The sequence below is a fragment of the Arachis hypogaea genome, chromosome 9 (genome assembly GCF_003086295.3).
Source record: "Arachis hypogaea cultivar Tifrunner chromosome 9, arahy.Tifrunner.gnm2.J5K5, whole genome shotgun sequence".
NCBI classification, from domain to species: domain Eukaryota; kingdom Viridiplantae; phylum Streptophyta; class Magnoliopsida; order Fabales; family Fabaceae; genus Arachis; species Arachis hypogaea.
Window position 1 is genome coordinate 80438503 of NC_092044.1, and position 26191 is coordinate 80464693.

Below are 26191 nucleotides of genomic sequence, written 5' to 3' on the forward strand. Positions count from 1 at the left end.
TGATACAATAAGATATAATAAAAATATAAATTAATAATTAAAAAAGTAATAAAATTAAAGATAATTTAATAAATTAAAAATAAAATTTAAAAAAAAAATATTTTTTATCTATTAGAATTATGAATATAAAATTAAAAAAATTCTTTGAATATAAATTTTTATCTTTGCTTCAAATTAAACACTGTTAAAAAAATAAATAAATAAATTTTATAATATTTATAAATAATTACTTTAGAAATATTTATCTTGATTTTATTACACATAATAATAACATAATAAATTTCTTAATATCTTATTTAATTTAAATTTTAAAATTTTAACGTCCTAAAAAGTTAAATAATTTATAAAATTTTTATATTATTTTAAAATATTTTTTATTTTTAATTTTTAAATTATTTTATCAAATCTATAATTAATTGAATTCATTCCTATAATAAGGAATCAATTTAATTGAATAATCTTGAAGCATTTATATAGTTATTTTTATGGTTAATAAATCTGACAGTTTTTTAAGACTCAAAAAATTATTGATAAAGAGATGTATAATGAATTACGAAAAAATTTTTTAGGTACATAATTTTTATATTCTTCTATTTTGTTTATTAATTATTTTTATAGTTTGATATTTAAAAACGAAAAAAATAAGCATTTTTATTTCTTCTATTTTTTTATTATTTATAGAAAAATGAAGGCCTCTTTAGATTTAGATTCATATCTTAGCTTATCAATTAAAAAAGATGAAAACAAATATAATTATCTATGAAATTTAAATAAAAATGATTTTTGTAAATAACTAATATGTATTTTGATTTATATATAATCTTTTTGAATCAGAATAATATTATTATCATTATTATTCGTTGAACTATATTTTTTATGATATATATATATATATATATATATATATTTTGTGTGCTTTTATAATTTAACATTTTAAAAAAATTTTATAATAATTTTAATTTTAACAAAATATAATATAAATAAAACTATGTTAATATTAAAATAATAAAAAAATACTTATTTAATAAATTTTAAAAATGAATAATATATTAAAAAAATAAAAATAATTTCTTATAAAGCAATAGAAAAACGGCTGAACAGTGCCTGTTGAACCGCTAGTATATATATATAACACATACTTAGTTATTGCTTGTAACTACTAAAATAAATGTTAAGGTTGTTCTTAGATATAAACTTTTGGTGATCCTATATGTTTAAATATTTTTTATAATTAAATTTAATTAAATTGATATAAATCCAACCAAAAAAAATATGCATATATATTACTATTTTTTCTATATTTTTTAGGATAAAATTTTTATTGAAGAGCACATAAATTTATTGATATAATAAAATTTTTTTGTATATAATATAAACTTATCGATATAATATAAAAAATTTTATACGTAACATAGAATATTTGTACATAGCACATAAATTTTTACTTATAGCACATAAATTTTTGTTACAAATATATTTTTTTGGTTGGGTAAATTAATATTTTAAGTATATAGTCTTTTAAAAATTTTTGTGCTATACACAAAAATTTCTATATTGTACACTAAAATTTATGTGCTATGCGTATTTTGTTGGTTGAGTGTCAATATTTTGGGTATATAGTCCTTTAAAAATTCTTTTGTTTTGTACTAAAATTTATGTGTTGTGCATCAAAATTTCTGTTATGTATCAAAATTTATGTTTTGTGCATATTTCGTTGGTTGAACATCAATATTCTGAGTATGTGATCCTTCGAAATTCTTATGTTGTGCACTAAAATTTTTGTGTTGTGGCATCAAAAATTGTGTTGTGAATTAATTTTTGTACTCTAATTTTCTAAATATATATAAGAGAAGAAGATGATGAAAAAGAAAATGAAAAAGATGACAATGGCGACAATGATAATGATAATGAAAGGAGGATGAAGATGACAAAGAAGAAGAAATCAATTAAGAGAAAAAGAAGAACAATACGATAATAATAACAATGATAATAATAATGGCGTTGCTAAAAAAGAAATACAAAAAAAAAAGTGCCTACAACAAGCGAATTTGGTTGGATTTAATTTGAAAATAATTGGCCGCATAATTTTATTGATAAGGTTTTTTACAGACCACGGAAGCCTAATATCGTCATTAGCACTTAAGGAAGTTCTTTAAATATTTGATGTTCATTAACTAGTAATCCATGTCCTTTCAAAAGAAGAAAAAGATAAATAAATTTTTAATCTTTTATTTAGAAGGTAAATAAAATATTTATTAAATTAAAATATAAGTAAATTTCTGACTAAAGTAAATGAGATTATGAGGAATATAAATTTCTTTAGCAATAGTTTGAATTTAATACAGAGAAATCTATATGTTCTTTATTTACAAAAGTTAAAAACCTATTTGTAATTAAATTTGGTGATAGAAATTATTTTTCTTTAGATAAAATATTACGGATCTGTTATTCTGTTTATCATTTTCACTTTGGAAAACCTTTGACGCATAAGAATTGATGTATACTCTCTGGGATAAGTATAACACCGAAAAAAAATATAATGACAAAAAAAAGAAATTATGATTCATGAGTGTAATAATAATAATCACTAGAAGAATTTGCTAAATGTTAGCTTAGCTTACACGGAAGGGATTCCATTTCCACAAATATGTTTCATGAAAATCACACAAGCACTTTATGATGAGCCCTACTCTAACACCAATAGGATTAGTCATTGATAATATTTTTTTTGGTGACTAGTCATTGATATATATATATATATATATATATATATATATATATATATATATATATATATATATAGTGGTATTAAAAAAAAAAAAACTTGTTGAAGAGTGCGTGCTGTGTTTGAATCTTATCCTTGTTGTGATATCACTATATGAGGGTAAAAAGATTTACCATTAAACTTTTTAAAGCGAGTTATATGGTAAAGATGTAAGTTTACAGATTTTTTTTTTTATGGAATGAAAGAGAGATTGAAAAAATTAGAACTCACATTTTGAATATCAATAAAATAATTAAAAATATTTATAAAATGAATTTATATTTTTTTGTTATACAATTTTAATCTGTATAGTAGAGTGTCCCAACTTTTAATGATGTAGGCATATAAATGTGATGGGTCAGTATTGGAAAATAAAACAAAAGGAAAACAAATTAGAATATGTTTTAAATTTTTAATGTATGATCTTGAACAAGCTATATAGGAAATATCATTCAATCAAGTGAGTAGTGCAATGTGTTTGAGGAGCGCCTTTATATGCTTCTTTAGTTCTTTTGAATCACATTCACACAATTGTGATTCAATTTTATGATTCACTTTGCACTACTAATAAAGCAAACCAATCATGCATTTGTTGCTGCCCAGGATTGAACTCTCTACTTGAGTACTTGTAACTTTTCATCTTGAGAAAATTATTCAACTTTTTTTTTTTATAATAACTCCAGCTAACTGAAATATCTTGATGAAAAGAGTGGTAAAAACGATTAGAAACAAATCAATCAAAAAGTTAGAAAAATTAGTCAAACAATCAGTTAACGGTGGAATCAGTCTGTTTTTTAGCAGTTGATCAATCTAAAATAATAAAATGTAAAAAAATATTTTTTATCTAAAAGATTATATATTATATACATAGGTGTGCACCAAAGTTAACTATTAGTATAAAATATATGTTAAAATATAAATATACAATAAAAATAAATTAAATAATATATATTTATACACAAATATATTAATAAAATTAATAACTGATTTTAGTAATTAATTTTAGTATATAAATAATATTTTTATTAAAATATATTATTCTATTATATACGGTTGAATCTCAATTGAAACTTTAAACTTCTGACTCTACCAATTCGATTACTAGGTTAATTTTCAGAACCTTACTTTTTAAAGAGAACAAAAAATTGTTTCTCATTCTCAATTCTGATGTTGAAAACTCAAACACCAAAATATTTACTATATTGACCAATACCACATCAATAAAAATCATTCATCAACTAGCTACTTAGCGCTTTACACAACACCAAATTAAAGTAATCGATCAATCAATTCTACGTCACAATATCATGAAGATTCAGGATTCACTATTTTACGTGAAGATTCAGAATCTTTAGCTTTATATATCTCTACTAATCACACGCACAGGGAACATCCCCACATATATGGTTGATCTTGATGTTCGGATATATATCACATATCTTCATTATGGAAGGAAACCTTACTTAATGGAATTTTGATTTAACAGTAAAAGTCGGAACTTGTAATCAGGTAAAGTAGCTATATTTGGTGCTAAATGGACAATATTTTTTGAGGAAATCACCTTCTCTCTCCTCTAATATGTCTAAATGACATTCATCTTCTCCATTTTAAGATTAAAATAATATACTCTTTAAACTGCTTGACTAAAATATCATTTATAATTATTATTATTCAAATAAATTAGTAACAATTATTTAGTTAATAATAATAATAATATAAATATATATTTCTTGTTATTGTAATTTTTTTGTTATTTTTAATATTTTATCACACAATATAAAATATTTTATTTAAACTTTTTATATATTCCATGATTAATGATACAATAATAAAATAAATACAATTTATTACATTATTAATTATTATTATTATTATTTAAATCAATCAAATAATTATTACTAACTTTTATATATATATATATATATATATATATATATATATATATATATATATATATATATATATCATTTACAATAATTGTTGAAAGGTATTTTTGTCAAGTGGACAAAAATGTATGTTATTTTAATTTTGTAGGAGAAAAATATACATTTTACAATAAAATAGAAAAGACTATTATCTAGGCATCTCAGAGAAAAAGAGTCTTTTCTTGATAGTTGGCCAGTGTTCAGAGAAAAATAAAGGATGCAACAATTTCTTTTGAGAAAGTACATACAAAGCAACACATGCAGGAAGTTGTCATACTTTTTTACACTATTTAACCATTTTTATTTTCTATGTATGAATTGTACATTTTAAAAACTAGTCTCTAAATTGCGATAAGTAGTCGTCATGTGTTTTTTCTCTAAAAGCTTGTCTTAATTCTTTCTCTCTTCTTTCTCTGATATTCCAAAGTTCATCATTCTCTTTAGTGACAATTCCACCATATTTTCTTTTTTCAATGTTCAGAATGCTGTTTTATTTTGTCTTTGTAGTCCTCTTTATAGATGCTTTATCCTTTATCACTATTCGTGTTTTCCTTATGTCTAGTAGTCTCATATCATTCAGGGTATCTTTGATGAATTTAATTGACCTTCAAATAAATAAGAAAAATATTTATATCTATTTTTCCTTGAAATAAAACACATAATACAATTTTTTATTTGATGTCAACTCAGACTCTGATATCGTGATAAATAAATCCACAAAAATGAGTTATATCCAACTCGAGAGAAAGCAGAGAAAGCGAAGAAAAAGAAAAGAGGGTGAAAAAAAAGGAAAAAAGAGAGGAAAAAAGAAAAGTGGAAAGAAATAATAGATCAACCTACTTCGAATGACAATTGTTATTGTAATGATAGTTTAAAGTAAAAACTATTTCTCAACAAGTCTTTTATTGGGTCTTCAATCAGAATTTCCCCACATACTATTACAAGAATAATGTACTCACATAAAACAGCACATCAAATTTACTGAGTTTATTGGAAATGATGAATACAGATTGAATATAAAAATCCCTTTACTTTTAAACAGCTGATAAAACAATACCATCACAACCAAGTAATAATAATAATAATACCTAAACTATTATTGATACATATTCCAACTTTTCTATTAAAAAGAAAAAAGACAACAAAAAGAAACCGGAAAATGGGACATGTTACACGAATTTCAAATGGTAACTATATATCATTTTCACTTAAGTGAGAAAACTAGAATGAATATGCAAGAAAAAAATATGCACAAGAATGACAAGTACAGCAAGCAATACAACACTTGACTTACAGGGCTATGGGGGAAAAAATAATTACTGAATATTCAAAAAGAATACATAAATTCACAACTACAGCTCAAGCTAATTCGGCCCTAGTATATATAAATATGAAAGGAGCAAAATTTTCGTTCCACACACAAAACACATCTCCCATCCCAGTACCCTTCTGTATGAAGCAGAGATTTTCTGCCAAACAGCTACCATTCTTCACTTCAAATTTAAACTGTTAAAGAATAATCCTTTTTTCTTCCCTCTCTTTTTCTCCGCAGCCTGCAGAACCCAAAAAATTGGGTTAAGCCTTGAGTATACTACTTGGTCACCACAGACCGGCCCAATGTCTAATATTAAATATTTTATACTGGAAAAAAAAGAGTGAACTGATTTGAAATTGCCAATTATCCAATCAGGGAATTCGCATTTTTGAGACTTGCAATAAAAGTTTCAGTTGACTTCACTGGGATATTTGTGTCCAAATTCATTGGTTTTTCAATGTACCCCTTTGTCGCAATGGAGAATATTTGAGACCGGAGGGTGTAAATGTGTAATATATAAGTTAAGGGAAAAGTTTGTTTACCCTTAAGATGAATAATCTCAAGGTGAGCACAATAGTATCTCTTGCACTGCAAAAAGAACATAAAAATATTATCAGAAAAAAAAATTAAAAATAAATAACCATAAAAAAAAGTTGTTACACTACAATCATCAGAAAACACGACACAGGATACTCCTACGTCTGGCTTAGAGATTAAAAATAAATAAATAAATCCACAGTTCTGAAAGCTTTGTAAGCACCATATCAGAATTTTGTTCACCTCTTCACTAACAAATCTTTATTGCTCAAGGTTACACCAAGGATTAGGGACCTAAGTCTATTGGGTAGACCTTAAACTTTAGGGTGAGGGAAATCTCATGAAGAGTCATTATATATTCAGTGTTAGGACTCATTAGTTAATTAGCATAGTTATAAATAAAGGGTATGAGGGACTAGTTATGGTTGATTCATCATTTTAAAATTTGCATCTTGGAGGTTGTGGAACTCCAACTCTTCCACTAACTGTAACTACACATTTACTTGTATCTCCCCAAAATTCTAGCACAATGCTAGGAAGTTTCCCTATTCAATACACACTCCTATTCTATGATTCTAGTCTTTATGTGGAACCAATTCTAGCATTCAATGCTGAAATATCAAACTTGTTCACCAATTCTCGTGTCACTCAATTGCTTTTGTCCGTTTTTGCAACAACACGACAGAATGAATACTTACCCAGAAACATCTGTTGGAGTGCTTTCTGCTCTTAACAGATGGTCAGTTCCACTTGAACCCATTATAATAAATTCTGAAACATGTCCATATGGAATCATAACCTAAAAAAGGAAGAGCCACGTATGATTAAAATAAATAAATAAATAAATAATTGCTGAACACTAAGATTAATTTTAGAGATTAACAAAAAGGCATGACAACAATTTTCAAATAATTCTAAGACCCATCCAACAAGACTGCTAAGAATACTTGTCCTTTCCAGGGTATTCTATTGGTCAGACCAGTGAGATCACTTGGGCATCAGGGGGGAAGGAAAGGAATGGGGTAAAATGTGCACTCACATTGCACTTCCCAGAAAGCTATTGAGATAATAATAATAATAATAATAATAATAATAATAATAATAATAATAATAATAATAATAGTAGTAGTAAGCACACTGCACAAGTAAACTATTACTACCAAGAGTTCACTAAAAGGAAATCTTCCAGGGAGGAATATTTTACTGAATGATCCCAGAATCCGTTTTACTTTCTTTACTCATTCAATAATTTTATACAACTTTAACTAGCAGTAACTTTCACACAAAGCATCAAATAATCAAACTTCATACACTGCTGGAAGACGCAAACTTTTCTGTGATGACTACTCCATTTGGTCCACTACATTTGATACTATAACCTTCCTTCTTAACGGTCAATGTGGCTGGTTCCCATATATCAAGATATCCAGTCTGTAATACAAAGCCAAAGTTATTTATGTAACCGTGAATTCTCCAAACATAAGTAAAATAAGTTCCAAAACTCTGCTACATTCAATTACCGAAAGAGAAACTTTATATGAAGCTTGTCCCGTGTAAAAAGCTTTTTCTATGCAACTCTGCATTTCAGGATCTGAAAACAAATAAGAGAATACTTCAGCTATTTTATTTAGGAGGGATCCACAAAATTGCAGCCATAGCACAAAACTGAAATCAAGGAAAACAACACAATACATCCAAAGTAGATATGTTCACTTAGAATTAAGATCAAATTGTTTCCACTTCAGTGTGTTTTTTTGGGACAACACACCACTTAGAATTCAAATAAATATCATATTATGCACCATAAATATCTGAAGCACAATGAGTACCTACAGGATGAAACTAGCCTCTCTGTTTCACTAACCAAGAAAGGGCATCCACACACCAATTCATACAGGTAAAGGTTAATGCCACCTCTATCGGACTATCCCGGTATCATTAAGGAAAGCACACTAAGGATAGCTTCATATTTAAGATGCATTATATTAATGCTTTGGTCAGGCTTATAGCTGCATCAACTTTCCCACAACTGTCATGATATTTATTTTCCCACTTTATAGAACACAAATGCAACAAATGATAGACTTTAACTCCTATGCTGCATAAGCATAAGAGATCAATCAAGATAGTCCTTGTAAACATTTGGGCATTCCACCAACCGTGATTTAGCTTTTTGACCAACAATCTTAAGATGCCATCAGAGCATAATGCGTGATATTGGATCACTGGCAGATGTTTACTCCAGTAAATGTAACACCCTAGATGTCTAGTTGGGGCCTGGAGGGGTCGGTCAAATCGCACTGTTTAAAGATATGGAGAATATAGCCTTTGTAAAAATTGTCACACATTCGCCCTTAGGTTAAAATATTGACGAACATTACTTTACTTCACTACATTTTACTAAAAGTTCACTTCAAATACACAACCATACCAAGTGCATAAATGGTAACATCAATCAGCATTCCAAAATAATAATACAGGCACCTACCACAAGTAATCTTTTTGTTTTCATTGGCAAAAACCTTCACAGGTTCTCCCTACATTGAAGAATGCATGAGATTAGTAAAAATTAATTAAATAACCATGTCACACCAACCCATAAAAAATAAGAAAAGAGGTCAAAATCCATTCACAAAGTACACATTTGAAAGAACTCTATCAGAATCAATTCACATAGTACCTATATTTCTCAAATTACTTATTAAGCATGGTGTACTATTGCGCACAGGGCACAATGACCCATTAAAATCTATAAACTTGCAAATGAAATATAACTATACCAAAACAGCAAATATAACATATATTGTTGTTTATCCAAAAAAGAACAAGAATAAATTCACCAAAAGAGTACTTTTTTTCTTTGATAAAAGAAGAAATCATTAAAATGGAAAGAACTTCATCAAAAGTACATATATCCTTGTCATTTAGAAACAAGTGCCAATTGAAAAAAGAGGACATAATGATAAAAGAGAGGCTATGGAACAGTGCAACAATGTCAAGAGAATTAGGTGTTGTCATCACATGGTTCATGGGTCATAACCTGATTTTTCTTATCTGAACACTCATAATTCCCCCTTCATTGGAGTGATTACTCATTGCAAGTTCCTTTTGCTGGTACTGCATTATCTCTTTTTTTTTTTCAATGCTACTAGTGCACATGGCTAGACCAAAACGGGAAAAAGAAAATTGATATAATAAAATATATTTATTAATCAACACCCCCCACCCCATATATATATGTATATTCAGTTGAATCCCTTTAAACAGGTTGAACCACTAAACAGTAGCTTGGCAGGTTTGATATTTGGTCTAGTTTTCATAACCTTGGATTAAATAACTAATACAACACCCGCTAGTCTTTCATTTCTCTTCATTCCATATTCTAATTATTTCCCCACCAATGTGGTTCACCTGCATATGATCTTGGAAAGAAAAACAAAAGTTCGACAACTTTGCTCTTGTAACAAGGCACACAGGACAAGGAGAAAGGATAGACTTAGAAATTAGAATTCAATGTCATCAACACACAAAGAACTAAATATTCCAACATCCATCAGCAATATTGTGAAAGAAATTCAATGACCAATGATCATTACAAGGATAGCCCATTAGCCATATCAAACCCTAGTGACAAAACACCTAAATTGGTCAGTATGATGATCACTGAAAATTACTAGTAGTTTCCCCCTTTCACCGAAAATCACATTGATATTCCTAAGTTGGAACACAGTTAATTTGAAGCCACTTTTGAACAGTACATCTTTTACATACAAGACAGCCACTATAAGAGATAAAAGTACCTTGCGCTTCCTGTTATCCAGAGGCTGGACTTCAATGGCAAGCAATGTATCAACATCGTCAGCAGTGATAAGATAGTTGGGTTGCTTTGCCCCTGTTTTTGGACAATGGATATGGTTGAGATCATTACATCAGGATGGATGTAAAGGTGAACATAAAAACAAGTAAACAATAGTACAATACCATCGATATAATTAAAGGAACCATCTTCCAAATGTCGAATCCACTGGCACAGTCCAACAAGGGAAACAAAGGCAGTGACAAACGGTTAGAACAGACACATCTAAGTACAATGTAATGAAAACTCTTAAGAAATAAAGCAGTACAAACTCGTTCAATTTATAAGGGGAAAAAACTAACCTCAAAATTACAACTAGTGGTGCCATTGATGGAGTATCCGCATGCCTGAAGTTCCCTTCCTGGAAAGGCATCCCCAGAAATTTGAAGGCCCTCTATGGCTGGTAAGGGATCATCGTCGGCAGCTGTATTGTGATTTATTCAACTTGAAAATGGTCAACATCAAAGCTCTGAACATTTAGTGAAGTTCAAAAGGATATTAATTATTACCCTCAGAAAATGACGAAGAAGGTTCTTCAAGAACAGGTGGCAAATATGGAGAATATGAGGGAGCAGGTTCATCAACAGCGGTTGTATAAGGCGCATTGCCACTCCAGTTAGCAGATGTTTCTCTCTCACTATTGTTTCCATCTCCATCAGGATCATCCACATCATTGTTGCTCACAGGTTCGCGAAACGTCACCTGTTTGTTAGTTATCTCCTCTCCATAATGTGGAGGATGAGCATCACCTAGGTGGATGGGTACATCATGAGCTGAAGAATTCCTGTAAAATAGACACAATATTTGAGCGTGGATGTCACTGCTGTTACCGATACTGGTCTAAGTCTCGATTAAAAATTCATCATTTGAGCCTCCAAGGAGCTATTTCAGTTCAACTTGAGTGTGCACGCTTGTGTGTGTGGCAAATCAATCAAAACTTATTCTTTTGTTTGATTCTATGAATACTAAAAATAGTAACCATCAAGTCTTGTTCCACTTGACATGATAGTGTCCTGAAATAGATCATGATTAATTTTGAACTATTAAATCTATTTTAATAGTTTCCACATTTTGCAATACAGAATAAGATGAGATTCAGCCATTTTATCCACACTACGCACTACTTCAACTTTAACTTTTCATTCCTAATCCCATCTCATCTAGTATATCATCCACTCATCCATCAAAATATCCTCGTCTATGCAACATCTATCCTCTTTTCTCGTTGGTATTTAACCTCCCAACATTCGATCCCATAAAAAATCACTGGTTTAATAGTTGTGCATTACAATTTTCCCTAAAGCTATGCTAAAGCTATGCTGGTACATTTTGTTAATCGCAAATACCAAAAAAAACTGTTAGGAAACCATTTGTAAGACATATTCTTATGTATATAAGAAAGAATTTAAGGAGAGGGGAGGGTAACCAGTCACTGACCTATGCAAGTAATGAAACAACGGTTACTTGAGAGATAAGACATCAGATAGGGGGTAAGCTGAAATACGAGAATACATAGGAGGTTCCCATTTGATGAAGGTTCTGTGTAGTCATTCATTAAGAATTCGGATAGAATCTCTCAAGCTTTACACAATTGTAAATACAGCATCAGATACTTTTCCCCAATTCCTAGGTTCCTAGAAGACTAGAATACACTTGTCAGAATCCCTAATTCATTACTATATCCTCTGTTTTCCCCTTTCCTCTCCTAATCCTCATACTAGTCCTTGCACACTCCAACACGTCAACCACCCATCATGCTTCTTAGTGTTTACACATCTTCAATTTCCCATCTTTTAATAGTGGACTGACACACTCAAAACCCTAGTTTCCCATCTAGCACACAGCGTGAGACTAGATCTTCAATATGTTCAGCAAGCACATCCAGTACTACTATAAAAAGCTAAGGACTAAGATTTCATCCTTGATGTAGTCCTAAAAGAACAAGAATCCTTGTTAGTTGTTATTCTACCATGTATTCTCACACGGGTTCTTATTCGGCAATATATTTGATTGCTCAAATCTTAGATATCTGCATCCTATTATTCACCTAGACCTTCCATAAAACTTCAACTACCAGCCTATGATAAGCCATTTCCCAATCAATAAAGATCATATATAAAGATCCAATACAAAATTAGTGCTCTTCACAATTTCAAGAACAGAAATCATACAAGAATTCCCATTTTGTGTAACAAGCTACCACAAAATGCAAAATAACCAGAGGGTACAAGTGCTGCATGTTAACTCAATACTATTCTCCCTCGAACAGAAATTTATTTGAATACCAAACAAATCAGAACCATATTGCTTTCTTAGCAACTTTCGGAATCAAAATTAGCATTTGCTAAGCAATGATCTACAAAGTGAATTATCACCAATTGGCAGCAAAGAAACTCACCTTTTACCTAATGATTAGGAAGTGAGCTAACAAAATTTACATAAAAAACTTCATGCAAGTTGAAACTCTAATCAACCTAGAAGCTTAGTTATTGGGCTGATTAAATAAATTAGATTTACTGTTGAGACTAGCATCATGAAGTATTATCTGTTAGCAGTTGTTGACATCACAGAGCAGGCAGATATCCTAATATGAACTAGAATCTACAACTAGCAGGACAGATATATCATATATGCTAATCACCATTCCAAGGATGGAAAGCTTATGCATACAAAACTTCATTTAGGAGAAAAAAATAGAACTCAGGATCTGCAAGCATGATTTTATGTTTCTACCAGTTATTTCAGGGACAAAAAACAGGAAAATGAGTCAAGTAAAACATTCAATGTGTTTAGAGTGTAATAAAATGAAATTGCTTTCATTTACAAATCTAATCTTTCATTTAAAAGGTAGAAAGTGAAAAAGGAAATGAATTAATTTCCTGAGTTGTGTGCATCAGTGCATATGAAATCTTGTGACTTTTTAAAGAATTCATATGAAAATGATATTTTTACACTTGGAAATTTAAGTTATGAAAATACTATTTTAGCCCTCATTATTTTGCGTTGCTTTACACAGACACATTACATAGAAACCACATATATGTCCTCTCCAGTTTACATTGACACAAATGATAGCTGTGTCATCTTAATTTGTATATTTTGTGTTATTTATTTAGGATAAAAAAGTACCACTAAGGTTTAAACATAAATTTTATGGCGCAACTATTCGACCGGCCATGGAATGTTGGACAGTGACGAGCCAACAAAAACATAAGGTTTCGTTTGTTTGCTAAGACGATTTTTTTAAGACACGGTTACATATGGTCACCCACAAGAGACACGTCTTTTGTGTCTCTCCAAAATGTTGAGACACGGTTTTTTTGCTAGAGACACAAATCAGATTATACTTTTGGACAACTTTGTCCTTACTATATTTTCATAATCCCAGAACTACCCTATACCCATTAATGTATTTCTTCTCTTCTCCTCTTCTCTTACTCTTCTCTTCTCTTCTCTTCTCTTCTCTTCTCCTCTTCCGGCTGCTGCTGTTGTTTCAACTTAACACCCTCTCTTCTTCTCCCACTCTCTTCTACTCTTCTCTTTTCCATTTAGCCTCCCTTCTCCAACCTCCACTCTCCATCCCCATCTTCTTCTCTTCCCTTTTCCTTCTCTACCTCTTCTGTTCTTCCTTCTTCCACCCTCCATCTTCTTCCCTTCGCTCCCATCTTCTCCCCTTCCCTTCTTCTCTCTCTATCTTATCTCGCACCTCCAGATTCGAGACAACGCTACCTTAGCAGCCTCTTCCATGGGTCTCTATTCTGATTTTATGGTTTCATTTTGATTTTTGAAAAGAAAAGAGTGTTCCAAGAAAAGAGAGAAGAAAAATATTAGAACTAATTTAATGAGAATGAATTTGGGTTTTTATTTTTACCTTTTTTAATCTGATTTTGATCTTTGATGAGTCTGGTTCTTGGTTTTTCGGCTGGAGATTGAAGGAAGTAGTAAGAGGGGGCAATGGGTGGATAGAGAAGAGGATAGTAGGCTTTTCTTTAATAAGGAGGTAATATGGACTTTCCAAATTTTTGTGTCTTTGTCCATCTATTTTACCAAACACAATACATAAACACAAATATTTTATGTCCATGTCTCAAGTGTATGTGTCTTTGTATCTATGTCTGAGAATGCACACTGACCAAACACAGCCTAATCTTACTGCTGCAGAGATGAGAATGATTCAATTGACACAGTCACATTAAACTAGATAGAATCAAGAATGAAAAAATTAGAGAATTGGGGCAACACCAGTTATTGAGAAGTTGGTAGAATGTCATCTTTAAGTGTCGTGGACATGTTCGGAGGAGGATTATGGATAGGCCTATTATAATTATAAATAGGCAAAGTTAGTAGATCTAAGAAAGTTTTGGATGAAATTATTAAAAAGGATTTAAGTATAAACAAACAAAATACACATGTTTTATTAAAAGGCATTGTTGCGTCATTTGATCAATGTAGCCAATCCTATTTAGTAGGATCCAGCTTATTGTTTAAATGTGCATAAGATATACATATAACGTGTATGCATGCTATATGCAACTGTATTCACACATGTAATCAATTCATTTCAAATCATTTCCACATTTTTAACATTCCAAAGACACCCTCACTGTTAGCAATTCAGTAATACCATTGTCCATTGGTTCAGATGATAGCACCATTTAAGAAGACACATCTGTAAAGATTAGTGCCAAACAGGTCGCATATAAATAGTTATCCAGTTGAATCAAATTGCAGACAAGATTGCATGCAAGGACCACATTAACAAAGATGACATGAAAACAGAACCCACCAATACATTCAGTTCAGAGTAGCAGTCTCCATTTGATCAGGCTCACCTGCTTGCATAAGGTGAATATCTCCCCGAATCATCCCCGTCAACATTGGTTGTCACACCACCACCCATGCCAGTCTGTGTGCGGCCAAACATATCCCAATCATTGCCCATGTGAGAATCAACAGAAACCTGCGTCCTTGCTTGGGAGTACAGCTCCTGAGGTACCAGCTCAAGGCCCTTTTTATTCTGATTTAAAAATTTAAATAAAGAATGGAAAATATTTAGAATTTTATGTATGCAAAACAAGGTAAAAGAACAAAAACACAAAAATGAGCATACTGAAGTTGCCAAAGGTGCACCAATTGGGTGAGATGGTGATTGCGTAGCAATATTGGCATTGTTCAAATCCGGACGCCATGGCATCAATTGATATTGTGACTCCTTTAGCTTCGACTGATAAGGAACATACGTAACCAATCGTCAGAAGCCCTTTATGATAACAGGAACCAATATTTTTACATAGCTACGATCTTGTCCGCCTAGATTTTAATACTACTTATATTGAATTAACAGGAATTTAGCGAACCGAAGTATCACTTACCTCAGTGCGAAGAAGTTTTTCCTGCAGATGTTTAAATAAAACCTGCAAAGATGTAGAACAAACTGATTAAATAAAATATTTAGACCCCATCAAAATGAATGGAAGCAAAAGCAAATATATTTATAAGATTTTATTCATTCCACCAAGATTTCCACAGCAATTGGAAACCAAAAATGAAAACAGAACTCCCCGGTCTCTCCCCCCCCCCCCCCCCAAAAAAAACCCCCAAACCCCCAAACAAAAGAAAAACCCAAAAAAATTGAAAGAAAAATCTTAAAAGTACACATACAACTCATTTATGAAGCCGAATTAAGATTGGATGCCTTGAAGACGGGGGTGTTTAAAGAAATTGGATTCCATGTAAGTTACCCTTCACTTTTAAAAGTCAAAAGGATGCTCATGTTTGGTTATTACATAGTTTCCAACAAACAGTACATATGAATCTCAGTATTACTGCAACTTCCATACAGTGGTAAAACTAAGCATTTTGGAGGCTTTTCCAAGGATTCAAAGCCTTATCCCACTAAGTAGAATCAACTACATGAATCAATCAACGCCATTGCTCCCAATCATCTATCATGTCTGAAGTGAGATTGTTCATGCAAATCTCATTTGACCACCTTATGCAAAGTCTTTTTAGGTCTTCTCTACCTCTAACACTAATTCATCTTCCATCTAATCCACCTTTCTCACCTGTGTTCTACCAGTCTTCTCCGTATATGTCCAAATCATCAAAAATGAGATTTCACCATCTTTTCAACAAAAGGTGCTACTCCAACTTTCTCTCTCATCCCCGTTATTTATTCTGTCCATACGCGTATGATCAATTATCCATCGAAGCATCCTCATCTCGGATTACACTGAACTTATGTTCATGCTTCTCCTTTGTCCCAACACTTTGTTCCATATAACTAACTAATCTAATAGCGATACAATAAAATTTACCCCGTAAGCTTTAAAGGTATTTCTTGTCGGATATAAAACCCAAAGACACTGCCATTTTGACCAACTTGCTTGAATCCTATAGTGTTAGTATTAGTGTTTTTCTACTGTCCACAATAATACAACCAAGATACTTAAATCTCTTTATTTTTAGTATGATGTTTCCTCCAATCTTAACCTTTTAGTGTTACTGTTTCTCTTCCTCCGCAAAACTTGTACTCCATATATTCTTAGTGCAACTTATTCTCAAGCCACATACGTCCAAGCTTGCCTCCATATATATTTTATGTTATATAGATACGGTATCCTACCAATATTAAAGTAATACATTATGAATAGGAATGAATAAGGGGAAGCTAATCAAAAGCCTAGCTAAATATCAATTCTTGATTTTTCCCATATAGAAAGTTAAGAACGACTACACCCTAAAAAATCCTATTCAGAAAAAGTTGTTTTCCTCTATGTAACATCCCCACAAGAGAAAGGAGAGCGTTGAAATACATCCAAGTGTCACATTCATAACAACAAGGAAATAGGTCAAACCTGACCTTGACATTGCTAACAATCGACTGGGCATCAACAACAGGCGGCTGCAAGGAGTACTCTGCAAGAAGTGGCATCAAAGATGAAACAAATGTTGTTCGTTCCTGCTGAGCATCCTGGCAAGAAAAGAAAAGGTGTAACCTTCAAAATTCATTCTCAACAAACATAATAGAAAAAGTTACCACCTATGAAGATTCATTCAAAAACATTTAGTGCAACCAAATTACCAGTGCACATTAAACATACACCAATAAAAAAGTAGGAAAAATAACCTGCAATGCATATGTTAGACGTATATTTTCTTCAATTATGTCTTGTCGATATGATAAAGCTTTTGACGCTGCATCTACAAGATCTTGCTGCTGCTGATCAAAGGCCTAGCAGCAATATTACAAATACTTAAGCTTAATCCCCATCAAATATACGGGAGAAGTATGTTAGAAGTTTCACAAGGAATTCAACAAATTTTGTGCATACCAAGCGCATGTATGCAATCCGCTTTTCCAAGACATATTTTTCATTACGTATTTGTGCTTCCTGTCCCACCAAAGAAAAAAAACAAACACCACTTCAGTCTCCATAATGGACAGCAAGGCACCATGAGTTATCAACTTACAGAAAATATTTTACACTGTTTACCTTTACAGAAAAATCTGCAAGATGTTTCCTTAATTGGATGATCTCTTCTTCATGTTCTCGTACCTTGATAGCCAAATCCTAAATAGATTTGCATCATAAATCAAGCACTGATATAAAAAATAAAAGTTTAGAACTAAAGGTGGTACCTGCTTCAGTAAAGTATTAGAGTTATTCATTTCTGCCACTGGCATCAAGCCCTGCTGAGGTGAACTGAATCGGGGATCATAGTCTCCTGGTAGATGCCTATGGCAAAGACAGGTTTCTAAAATTATGCAATTCCTTCTTTAACATTGCATTAATAAATATGATATTACACGGTATCTCGGGCATTAAAATTACACTTGATATTTGATATCACATACCGGCCAGGAGAGACTGAACTTGTAGATGGCGAAGACAACTGTGAAGGGCCAGCATTATCCACAGGTCGCTGATCATTTGGTTGTACTCTATATGTCCCATTTATTTGACTGTTCTCAGAACGATTAACTATTTCACCTCTGGCTGCATCATTTTAAAGTTCATTATTGGTGGATCACTAGTTCACCAGTTAATTAAGTTAAAAAGGACGCCCTGTACCATTCATCATATGTTCTAGCGTACTTGATGATGGAACTGTTTGATATGATCTATGACCCTGCTCCTGCAAAGGAGCAACCAAAGGAGATCTTTGATCCACTGATTCACCTTGCTTCTGTCAAAAGTATAAATTACACTAATGAGACTTTTGAAGTTCTCTTAAATTATTGCTTTTAAGGAGAACCCCTTATCCCTCCTTTTTCTTATACCTTGTCTTCCCTCCCTCATTATATTTTCTTCTTCCATCCCTCAACCCAACCCACCAAAAACAAAAATGTGTGTTATTTTCTCATCATAACTCACAATCATGTAAAAATATTCTTCTTCAAAGCGTATCTGATTATAAAGTTTTCCGAGCACATGGGATAGGGGAATAAAATTAACACTTCCTCAAACACGTCTGGATTCTACAAATATAATAACGACTTCAGCATAGTATCAACTTTTATCTCAAACAACCATTGTTAATGACAATTTCACATTGTTGCCATGTGGTCAAATGACATAACCATTTCACGTCCAAAAAACAACCACTGGCTATTTTTAGTCCATCTCATTAAGTGACGTTTTTTTTTTTTTTTTGATAAAAGGAGAATTGAATTATTATTAGTAAAATGGTAGTCAATCCGGGATAGCAATGCAAAGTGGCCAACTCCAAAACGTATTGCAAACAGCAGAATGACCACTATAGCAAAGACAAGTAGCAACAAAACACTAAATAATTTCTAAATTCTAATTCTAACACACAGAATAAGTCTTCAAAACTTGAAATAAATTGTCAACACTTACAGCATTAAAGGCATAATCATCATTGATAAGACATAAGAATATTAAAAACAATAATAATGGTAACAAGTGTACTAAAAAAAAACCACAAAGGTGGCAGCAGACATAAAATAAGTAAATAAATTCCTCCAAGGTGCTAGACAAGCCAATACCGCAGTAGCCATAAACAAAACAAGAGTACTGAAAAAACCACCAGAAAAAAGTCTATTTACTACAAAGCCATAACTAAGGTGAGTGCTATAGTGCCTTTAACATTGTGCCTAAGTTACTAAAAAAAGTAAATAGATAATATTTAATAAATTTTAAATAATTTACTTTTTATTTTAAACATTTTACATTGTACTTTAAAAGGTAAGTTAGGCAATTTAGGCACCACAACAAAGGCACCATAGAATTCACCATTAATATGTAATACGTCAAACATAAAGCATTTCAGAACTTACATATCTTTCTAGTTCTTGAATTTTGTTCAAAAGTTCAGCCCTGAGCCGATTATTCTCTTCCACCTGTCCAAAGTACCAAGTTGCATCTTCAGTATCCTATCTAAAATGATATGATATGATATGATATGATATGATATGACATGAGAGATGCCAGTATACGACCATTTCATTATACCAAAGTAAACCTACAACTACAATGGTGTGCAAGAGTATTTTTTCCGCCAACAGTAATCTTAATAAAGCTTCCAAATAGTCTCTTTCTCTTTTTATTTGCTTAATGTTTTCACGCAATATACGTGCCAAGCAAGTACTACAAAACATAATAACAAGATTAATCGAGATAGAATGAAAATTTTTCCAAGAACTTCAAGAATGATATGAGGCAACACAATTAAATCATACAACTACTAATGCTAATGATAACGAACATGTATACACCATCCAATCAACCATACTTGGATAAAGGGTCACAATACTAGTATTGAAACTTAAAACCAATTACCTGCTGCTTAATGGTGGCCTCAGCAGCTTCAACAGCCTTCATGACCTGATACAAGTTATCACTGTTGTTAGCATCGAAGTGAGATTGATCATGCACTTGCTGATGTTGACCATGTTGGTTATTAATCCGCAAAGCTGAGAAGTTCTCAGCCAATTTCCTATCATAACCATTCTCCATAACGCTTCTTCTTCTTCTCCAATTGAAAATCACACAAAAACCATAAACACCCCCCGGAAATGAATCACCAATTATTTCATGTTTCTAGACAGCAAACTAGCTAGGGTTCCAAAAAAGGAAAAAGTTTTCTAATCTTCACAAGCACCCCACCATTTCAAATTCACTATTGAACCCTCAATCAACCCCACAACCGCAACAACATCCGTTGTTTTCAGCTACTCACCAACCGATTCTTCCACCAAATCAAAATTTGAAAATTTACATCAACCAACGAAGGAAAAAAATTAAAAAGATAAGAAAAAAAATCAATTCTCTGGAGAGGACTTTCAGAGCGAAAATGGGAGCTGGGAAACGAGAGAGAAAAGGGGGATGAGAGTGAAGATTCGAATTTGGGGATGAATTGCTTTAAAATTTAGGAACGGGAAGACTTTTGAAAAGTTTTGAAACCCTAAAATAAGCCCCAAAAAGAAGAAAGAAAAAGAAACACGGGGATAAAGAAGGAGGAGGTAAAAAATTAGGAAGCAAAATAATGCAGAAAAAAAAAAAGAGAAGTGGTTTGAAAGGGGAAATGAAGGAGAAAAAGAGTGATGAATATGAATGTGTGTGTGTGTGTGGCAGTGTAATGTGGTCAAGTGCGCGTAAGAGTCTTTGCCTTTGGTCATAACGTTTTATGTCTTAGGATTCATTCATTCCTACTTTCCTAGGATTAGGAATTAGGAATTCTGGTCGGAAAATATTTGGTTATTTGGTTTCGTTAAAGAATTTAATTTTTATATATTTGAAGGAGTTTTAACTTTTATAATACAAATACCCAAAAAGGTTCGTGGCTAATTTTTTTAAAATATTTTTAAAATTTAATTTTGATATATTAATATTGTAAAATATTTTATAAAGTCGTGCAATCATAATTGTTCTTTTAACAATGTGACATTATGCAATTGAATGCACGTGTAAAATGATTTTATGTCAATATATTAAAATTGGATTCATATTTTTATTATATATAATTTATAAAAAATATTGTTTTACTTAAAATATACTAAAATTAATTTTTTACTTGAAATAAATAAATACTTTGTATTTTTTATTTTGCAATCCACAACCGTAATTAATGACTTGTTTTCATTGTTGTATTTACTTTTAATATTTTTTATTATTTTACAAAATCTAAAAAATAAAAATATTAAAAATTAAAACAAAAGTCAAATTAGAGTCTAATTCTTCAATTAAGGAGTATACGTATAGCTACGAAAAAATATTAAATTTAAGGAACTATTAGTTATATTAATTTGATGTAAAGAGGTAATCACAGACAATTCTTCTTGCAAAGCTAGAGTTTAAACATGGAAAGTTATTTTAGAAAAGAACGGTATCATTTATTATTTCAGATATCAAAATTATAGATTTTTCTATATTTAATATTTCAATTATATTAAATGTACACTTAAATCAGCTACTAAAATCAACCACATTAATATAAAATATATATTAAAATATAAATACATATTAAAAATAAATTAAACAACATATGTATTTATATATAAATATATTAGTGACTAATTTTAATTGTTAATTTTAATATATAAATAAAATCTTTTATAATACTTTTGTTGATAAGAATAAGAATAATATGTACTAGTGGAAGAATTTTAAATATTTTTAAAATATTAGTGATTCAGTAATTTTAACGGTAAATCTCAATTATAAAAAAATATATATTAATTAAAATTAATAGTTAAAATTACTAAAATATTAATATTTTAAAAATATTTGAACATTTTTTCATAGTGTTATACTAATGGTAGTCATTTCAAATATTTTTAAATTTGAGTATTTTAAAAGAGAAAAATACTTAGTCAACAACTTTTATGCTTAGACTGCGTTTGCAGCTATATTACAGAGATATCATAAATTAACCAAAAATTGTAATTGGCAATTCATATAAGAATATGAAATTTATATTTATAATTAAATTTTATAAATAATATAATCAAACTTTATTTATATTTATAATCAAAGCGTGTTTAATCGAAGGCTAGAATTAAAGAATAAAAACAAAAAAAGGTAAAGAAGTTTTTCTTAATCTAGGTGATAGAAGAAAATATAATTATAATTTATAAAAAATAGTTATTTTTATAAAGATGTCTTTATGTAAAAATTATATTGCATGCAGTTAAATAATTTGATATATTTAATTAAACATATTTGATTTAATCATCTAACAATTTAGAATATAATCTTTACATAAAAATATATTTATAAAAATAGCCACATTATGAAAATATATCTTTCGTTTTTATCTCTATGTCAAAAAGAAAAGGTAAATAAATAAGGTTTTATATGTAGTTTTAATTTTTACAAGATTCTAATTCATAACAAGTTTCCCCTTATTTTTCACCACCATAATAAACTAACGTTAAACTAATCTAATTGTCTAATTGGATTTCTAAAACTAATTAAGTCAGTGAAACTTTAATTGACTCTAAATACTAGCATCTTAAGATTTAAAATGTTGATAACTCGGTCAAATGGGAAATACATTTATTGTCATTGACTTGATTCTGATCTCCAAATATATTACACATATTTAAAGCTAAGCTTTTATTTAACTTGATCAATTTTCTATTTTATTTTCTTAATCCATATGAGTTGAAAATACAACCTATAGCAAAGAGACTGATCTTGGCTCTAATTATATGATCCTAATTTTCAATATGATAAACTTAAAGTTAGAACCATTCTTCTTTCTTATTCTTCATTTCTATATGCTGATGTGCTAAACAAATAGATAATGCCATATCTTTTGTCATTATTTCAATCCCACTTCATTGATTTTTCCTACAAATTACAATATGGAAATTATCATCATACTTTCCATAGGAGTGAAGTACAAGCTACGGTTCCAAGTTTAATTTATCGAGCTCCTCTTTTTAGTTTGTGGTTACTTATTTTTTTCATTTCATTGTTAATTATCTTTTTTTTTATGATTTGATAAGTAAATGTTTATGCATATGTGTACTAATTATATTGATGGACAGACAGATTTTCATAACGAAAATTTCAGTTGTTCTTGTTGTAATTAAGAAAAAGTGAAAGCTATTATAATCGAACACTGTATATTTTGAAGGTTTAAATTTGAATTTTAGTTTTATATGTCTTTCTTTTATGTTCTACTGTAACCTATTTCCTTTTTTTTTTAAAACAACAAAAAAAAAAACAAAATTTGAGCATTGTATGTCTTCGACTTCCTGTTTGTTTTGATTTTGGATGTTTTATATTATTTTAATGTTTGACCAATAGATAAATAGCAAGTTTAGGTGCAAGTTGACTGGTTCTCTAATTTTGTGCATGGTGCGTGTGGAATTGATTGGTTGTGAACAAACAAATTTTCGTTCATTTATAATAGAATACTAAAAATAAGACATAAAAAATAAAAACATAAAATTTTATATTTTATTTAATAATAAATTAAAATAAATTATAAAAATTTATTTTATTTTATTTTTTATATAAAAAATTTGAAATAAAAAATATAATTATAAAAAATTAACAAAAATAATAAAAAAATAAGTTATATCTCTTGTTAGTATTTTTATATTTTTTTTCTATCAGAATAGACACAAAATACACTAATTCAGTATTTCTAGATACATTGTCTCTATTCATGTTTCCTCTATTAAATACAATTTTGTGTTTTTATGTCCCTATTTTAGTGTCCTGTCTCTGTAAACAAAATGCAGGCTAAAGCTACGTTTGGTTACTGTGTGTGTCTGGACAAGACATAGACACGGTAGAACGTGTCTCGTGTTTGGTTAGTGAGACACAAAAATTGGAGAGACACGCATACCCATAAACATACACAATATAGATGTTTTCAGTGTCTCAGTAAAATGGTGAGACACGGAATTGAAGCCATGGACACAGATCTAAAATTTTTTTGGACCATTTTATCCTCATCAATTTTTTGAAATTCCAAATATCTCCTTCTCTATTTACAAATCCTAATCAATTTTCAGTTCTTGTCTTCTGTTTTCTAAAGCTTCGTGTGTTCTTCATTGTGTGTATACGTTGGTTGATTTTGTGAAGCTTTTTATTATTCTATGACAGTCTCCTTCTCCTTTTCACAAATCCTAACTAGTTCTAATCTCTTCTCCTCTGTTTTTTCGTTTTCTGCAGCTTTGTGTCTTCTTCTCTTGTGTGTGTTGTTCGATGTTCTGAAGCTTTTTATTGTTTTATCACAATCTTTCTCCTTCATCTGTGCTAGAAAACTCAACTCAAGGTTTGAAATAATTGTAATCTTCTTGTTTGTTTGTATATTGTATTTATATGTTGCTGTATTGGATATCCTTTTTTCTTTTTGAGCACATATGTGTTGGGTAATCTTCTGTTTTGAGTATGTATTTTTAATAGAATTCGGTTGGAGTATTATGTTTAGAGTTTAGTTGGAGTATTATGTTGGATTATCTTGTTTTATCTGATTTTGTCAATAAAATAAATTATAAGTGATGGTAACAAATAAAAAAATAATGTGATAGTATTATGTTTCAATTTGAATCAGTTTGATGATAGAAAATTATGGTTTTGAGTCCATCTGAGAGCTTATTGTACTTGTCCCAAATTGTAAACTTGTTATGATAATTGAGCTTTGTGTATCTTCACTTGATGACTTATATTTAATTAGATTCCAATAATTTATTTGCTATTTTGTTCATGGAATCTGAGCTAGCTGGTTGATTGCTTAGTTTTGAAATTTATTAGTATATTTTTACCTTGAATTTTATTTCCAATTTATAATGCATAAAAAATTAGCAACTGAACTAAATTAAGAGTTCTCCATTTATGTATAAAAAATTGTTAGCTTGATAATATGAGTATGTGATTATGTAATGAGTGTTTTCTCTATTTGTAGTTTAATTAAAATGATAAAAAAAAGTTTATTTTTTAGTGTTGTCATACTGGATATTAGAATTTATTTTATTTTTATGCATTTATTTTTTATTGTTTTTTAGGAAGTGACGATAGATCGTTCTGAACAAATTAAGTTATGTGTTGGATATTACTGAATCATGAGAATGCAATTTGACACAATGATGTTTTTTTTGTTACTTTATATATGTATATTAGAAATAGAAGGTGGGGTCATTCTTCAATTGGGCGAAGAGTGAACACATTGCCATTAAGGCAAGATGCCTTAGATAACATCATTGGAGCAGGTGGAGATAGAAATTACATATGGGAATTAAGAATGAGTTTGAATACATTTGCTAATTTGTGTGAATTGCTACAAGTTCAAGGTGGATTAGACGAAGATGGTCATGTTGGCATAGGCGAGCAAGTAGCAACTTTCTTGATCATATTAGCTCATCATAGCAAAAATCACAGCGTACAAGTTAGGTTTTATAGGTCTGGTAAAACTGTTAGTAGGTATTTTCATAAGGTGTTAGGTTCGATTTTACGTGTCCAAAGTGTGTTATTTGCAAAGACAGATCATGTACCAGAGGATTGTATAGATCCCAGATGAAAATGGTTTTAAGGTAAGGTGTTGCATAAAGTTTAAATTTTTATTGGTCAAGTTTACTTGTATAAATAACTATTTTGTTTTGTCCATTTGATAGGGTTGTCTAGGAGCATTAGATGGCACTTACATAGATGTCACAGTCTGCAAGAGTGATAAATCTAGGTATCGGACAAGGAAATCTAGAATATCCAACAATGTCTTAGGAGTTTGCAATCGGAACATGAATTTCGTCTATGTCCTTAGCAGTTGGGAAGGATCGCATTTGATTCAAGGGTACTTAGAGATGCAATTAC

The 26191-nt window shown here is 30.3% G+C and overlaps 1 protein-coding gene and 1 long non-coding RNA gene across 4 annotated transcripts; both read right to left on the reverse strand.

Annotated features, from left to right (window-relative positions):
* Positions 1-5865: 5865 nt before the first annotated feature.
* Positions 5866-21127, reverse strand: LOC112711092 (uncharacterized). 3 transcript variants are annotated; one of them, XM_025763639.3, is made up of 22 exons: positions 20204-21127; positions 19702-19764; positions 18473-18587; positions 18256-18397; positions 18040-18136; positions 17894-17971; positions 17732-17791; positions 17527-17631; positions 17260-17370; positions 15770-15811; positions 15508-15621; positions 15230-15414; positions 10907-11181; positions 10700-10821; positions 10523-10565; positions 10342-10433; positions 9030-9078; positions 8062-8132; positions 7853-7972; positions 7240-7340; positions 6547-6592; positions 5866-6242 (listed from the first exon to the last, which is right to left on the reverse strand). In XM_025763639.3, exons 1-22 carry the CDS (start codon positions 20378-20380, stop codon positions 6180-6182), a joined length of 2271 nt encoding a protein of 756 aa, XP_025619424.1. In that variant the 5' UTR covers positions 20381-21127; the 3' UTR covers positions 5866-6179. The 3 variants fall into 3 exon arrangements, with proteins under 3 accessions (XP_025619424.1, XP_072059159.1, XP_072059158.1); XM_072203058.1 differs by having other exon boundaries at positions 18497-18587; positions 20204-21123; XM_072203057.1 differs by having other exon boundaries at positions 17894-17956; positions 20204-21123.
* Positions 14004-14786, reverse strand: LOC140175327 (uncharacterized). The gene is made up of 3 exons (XR_011865869.1): positions 14640-14786; positions 14269-14552; positions 14004-14155 (listed from the first exon to the last, which is right to left on the reverse strand). It is a non-coding gene; the product is annotated as an uncharacterized lncRNA (long non-coding RNA).
* Positions 21128-26191: the final 5064 nt, after the last annotated feature.

Coding starts and splice junctions, on each gene's coding strand:
- LOC112711092 (XM_025763639.3), bottom strand. CDS start 20,380: ATGGAGAATGGTTATGATAGGAAATTGGCTGAGAACTTCTCAGCTTTG. Junction 17,972..18,039: donor CTAATACTTTACTGAAGCAG/GTACCACCTTTA, acceptor AAATCTATTTAG/GATTTGGCTATCAAGGTACG. Junction 11,182..15,229: donor TATTCACCTTATGCAAGCAG/GTGAGCCTGATC, acceptor TCTATTTTACAG/GAATTCTTCAGCTCATGATG.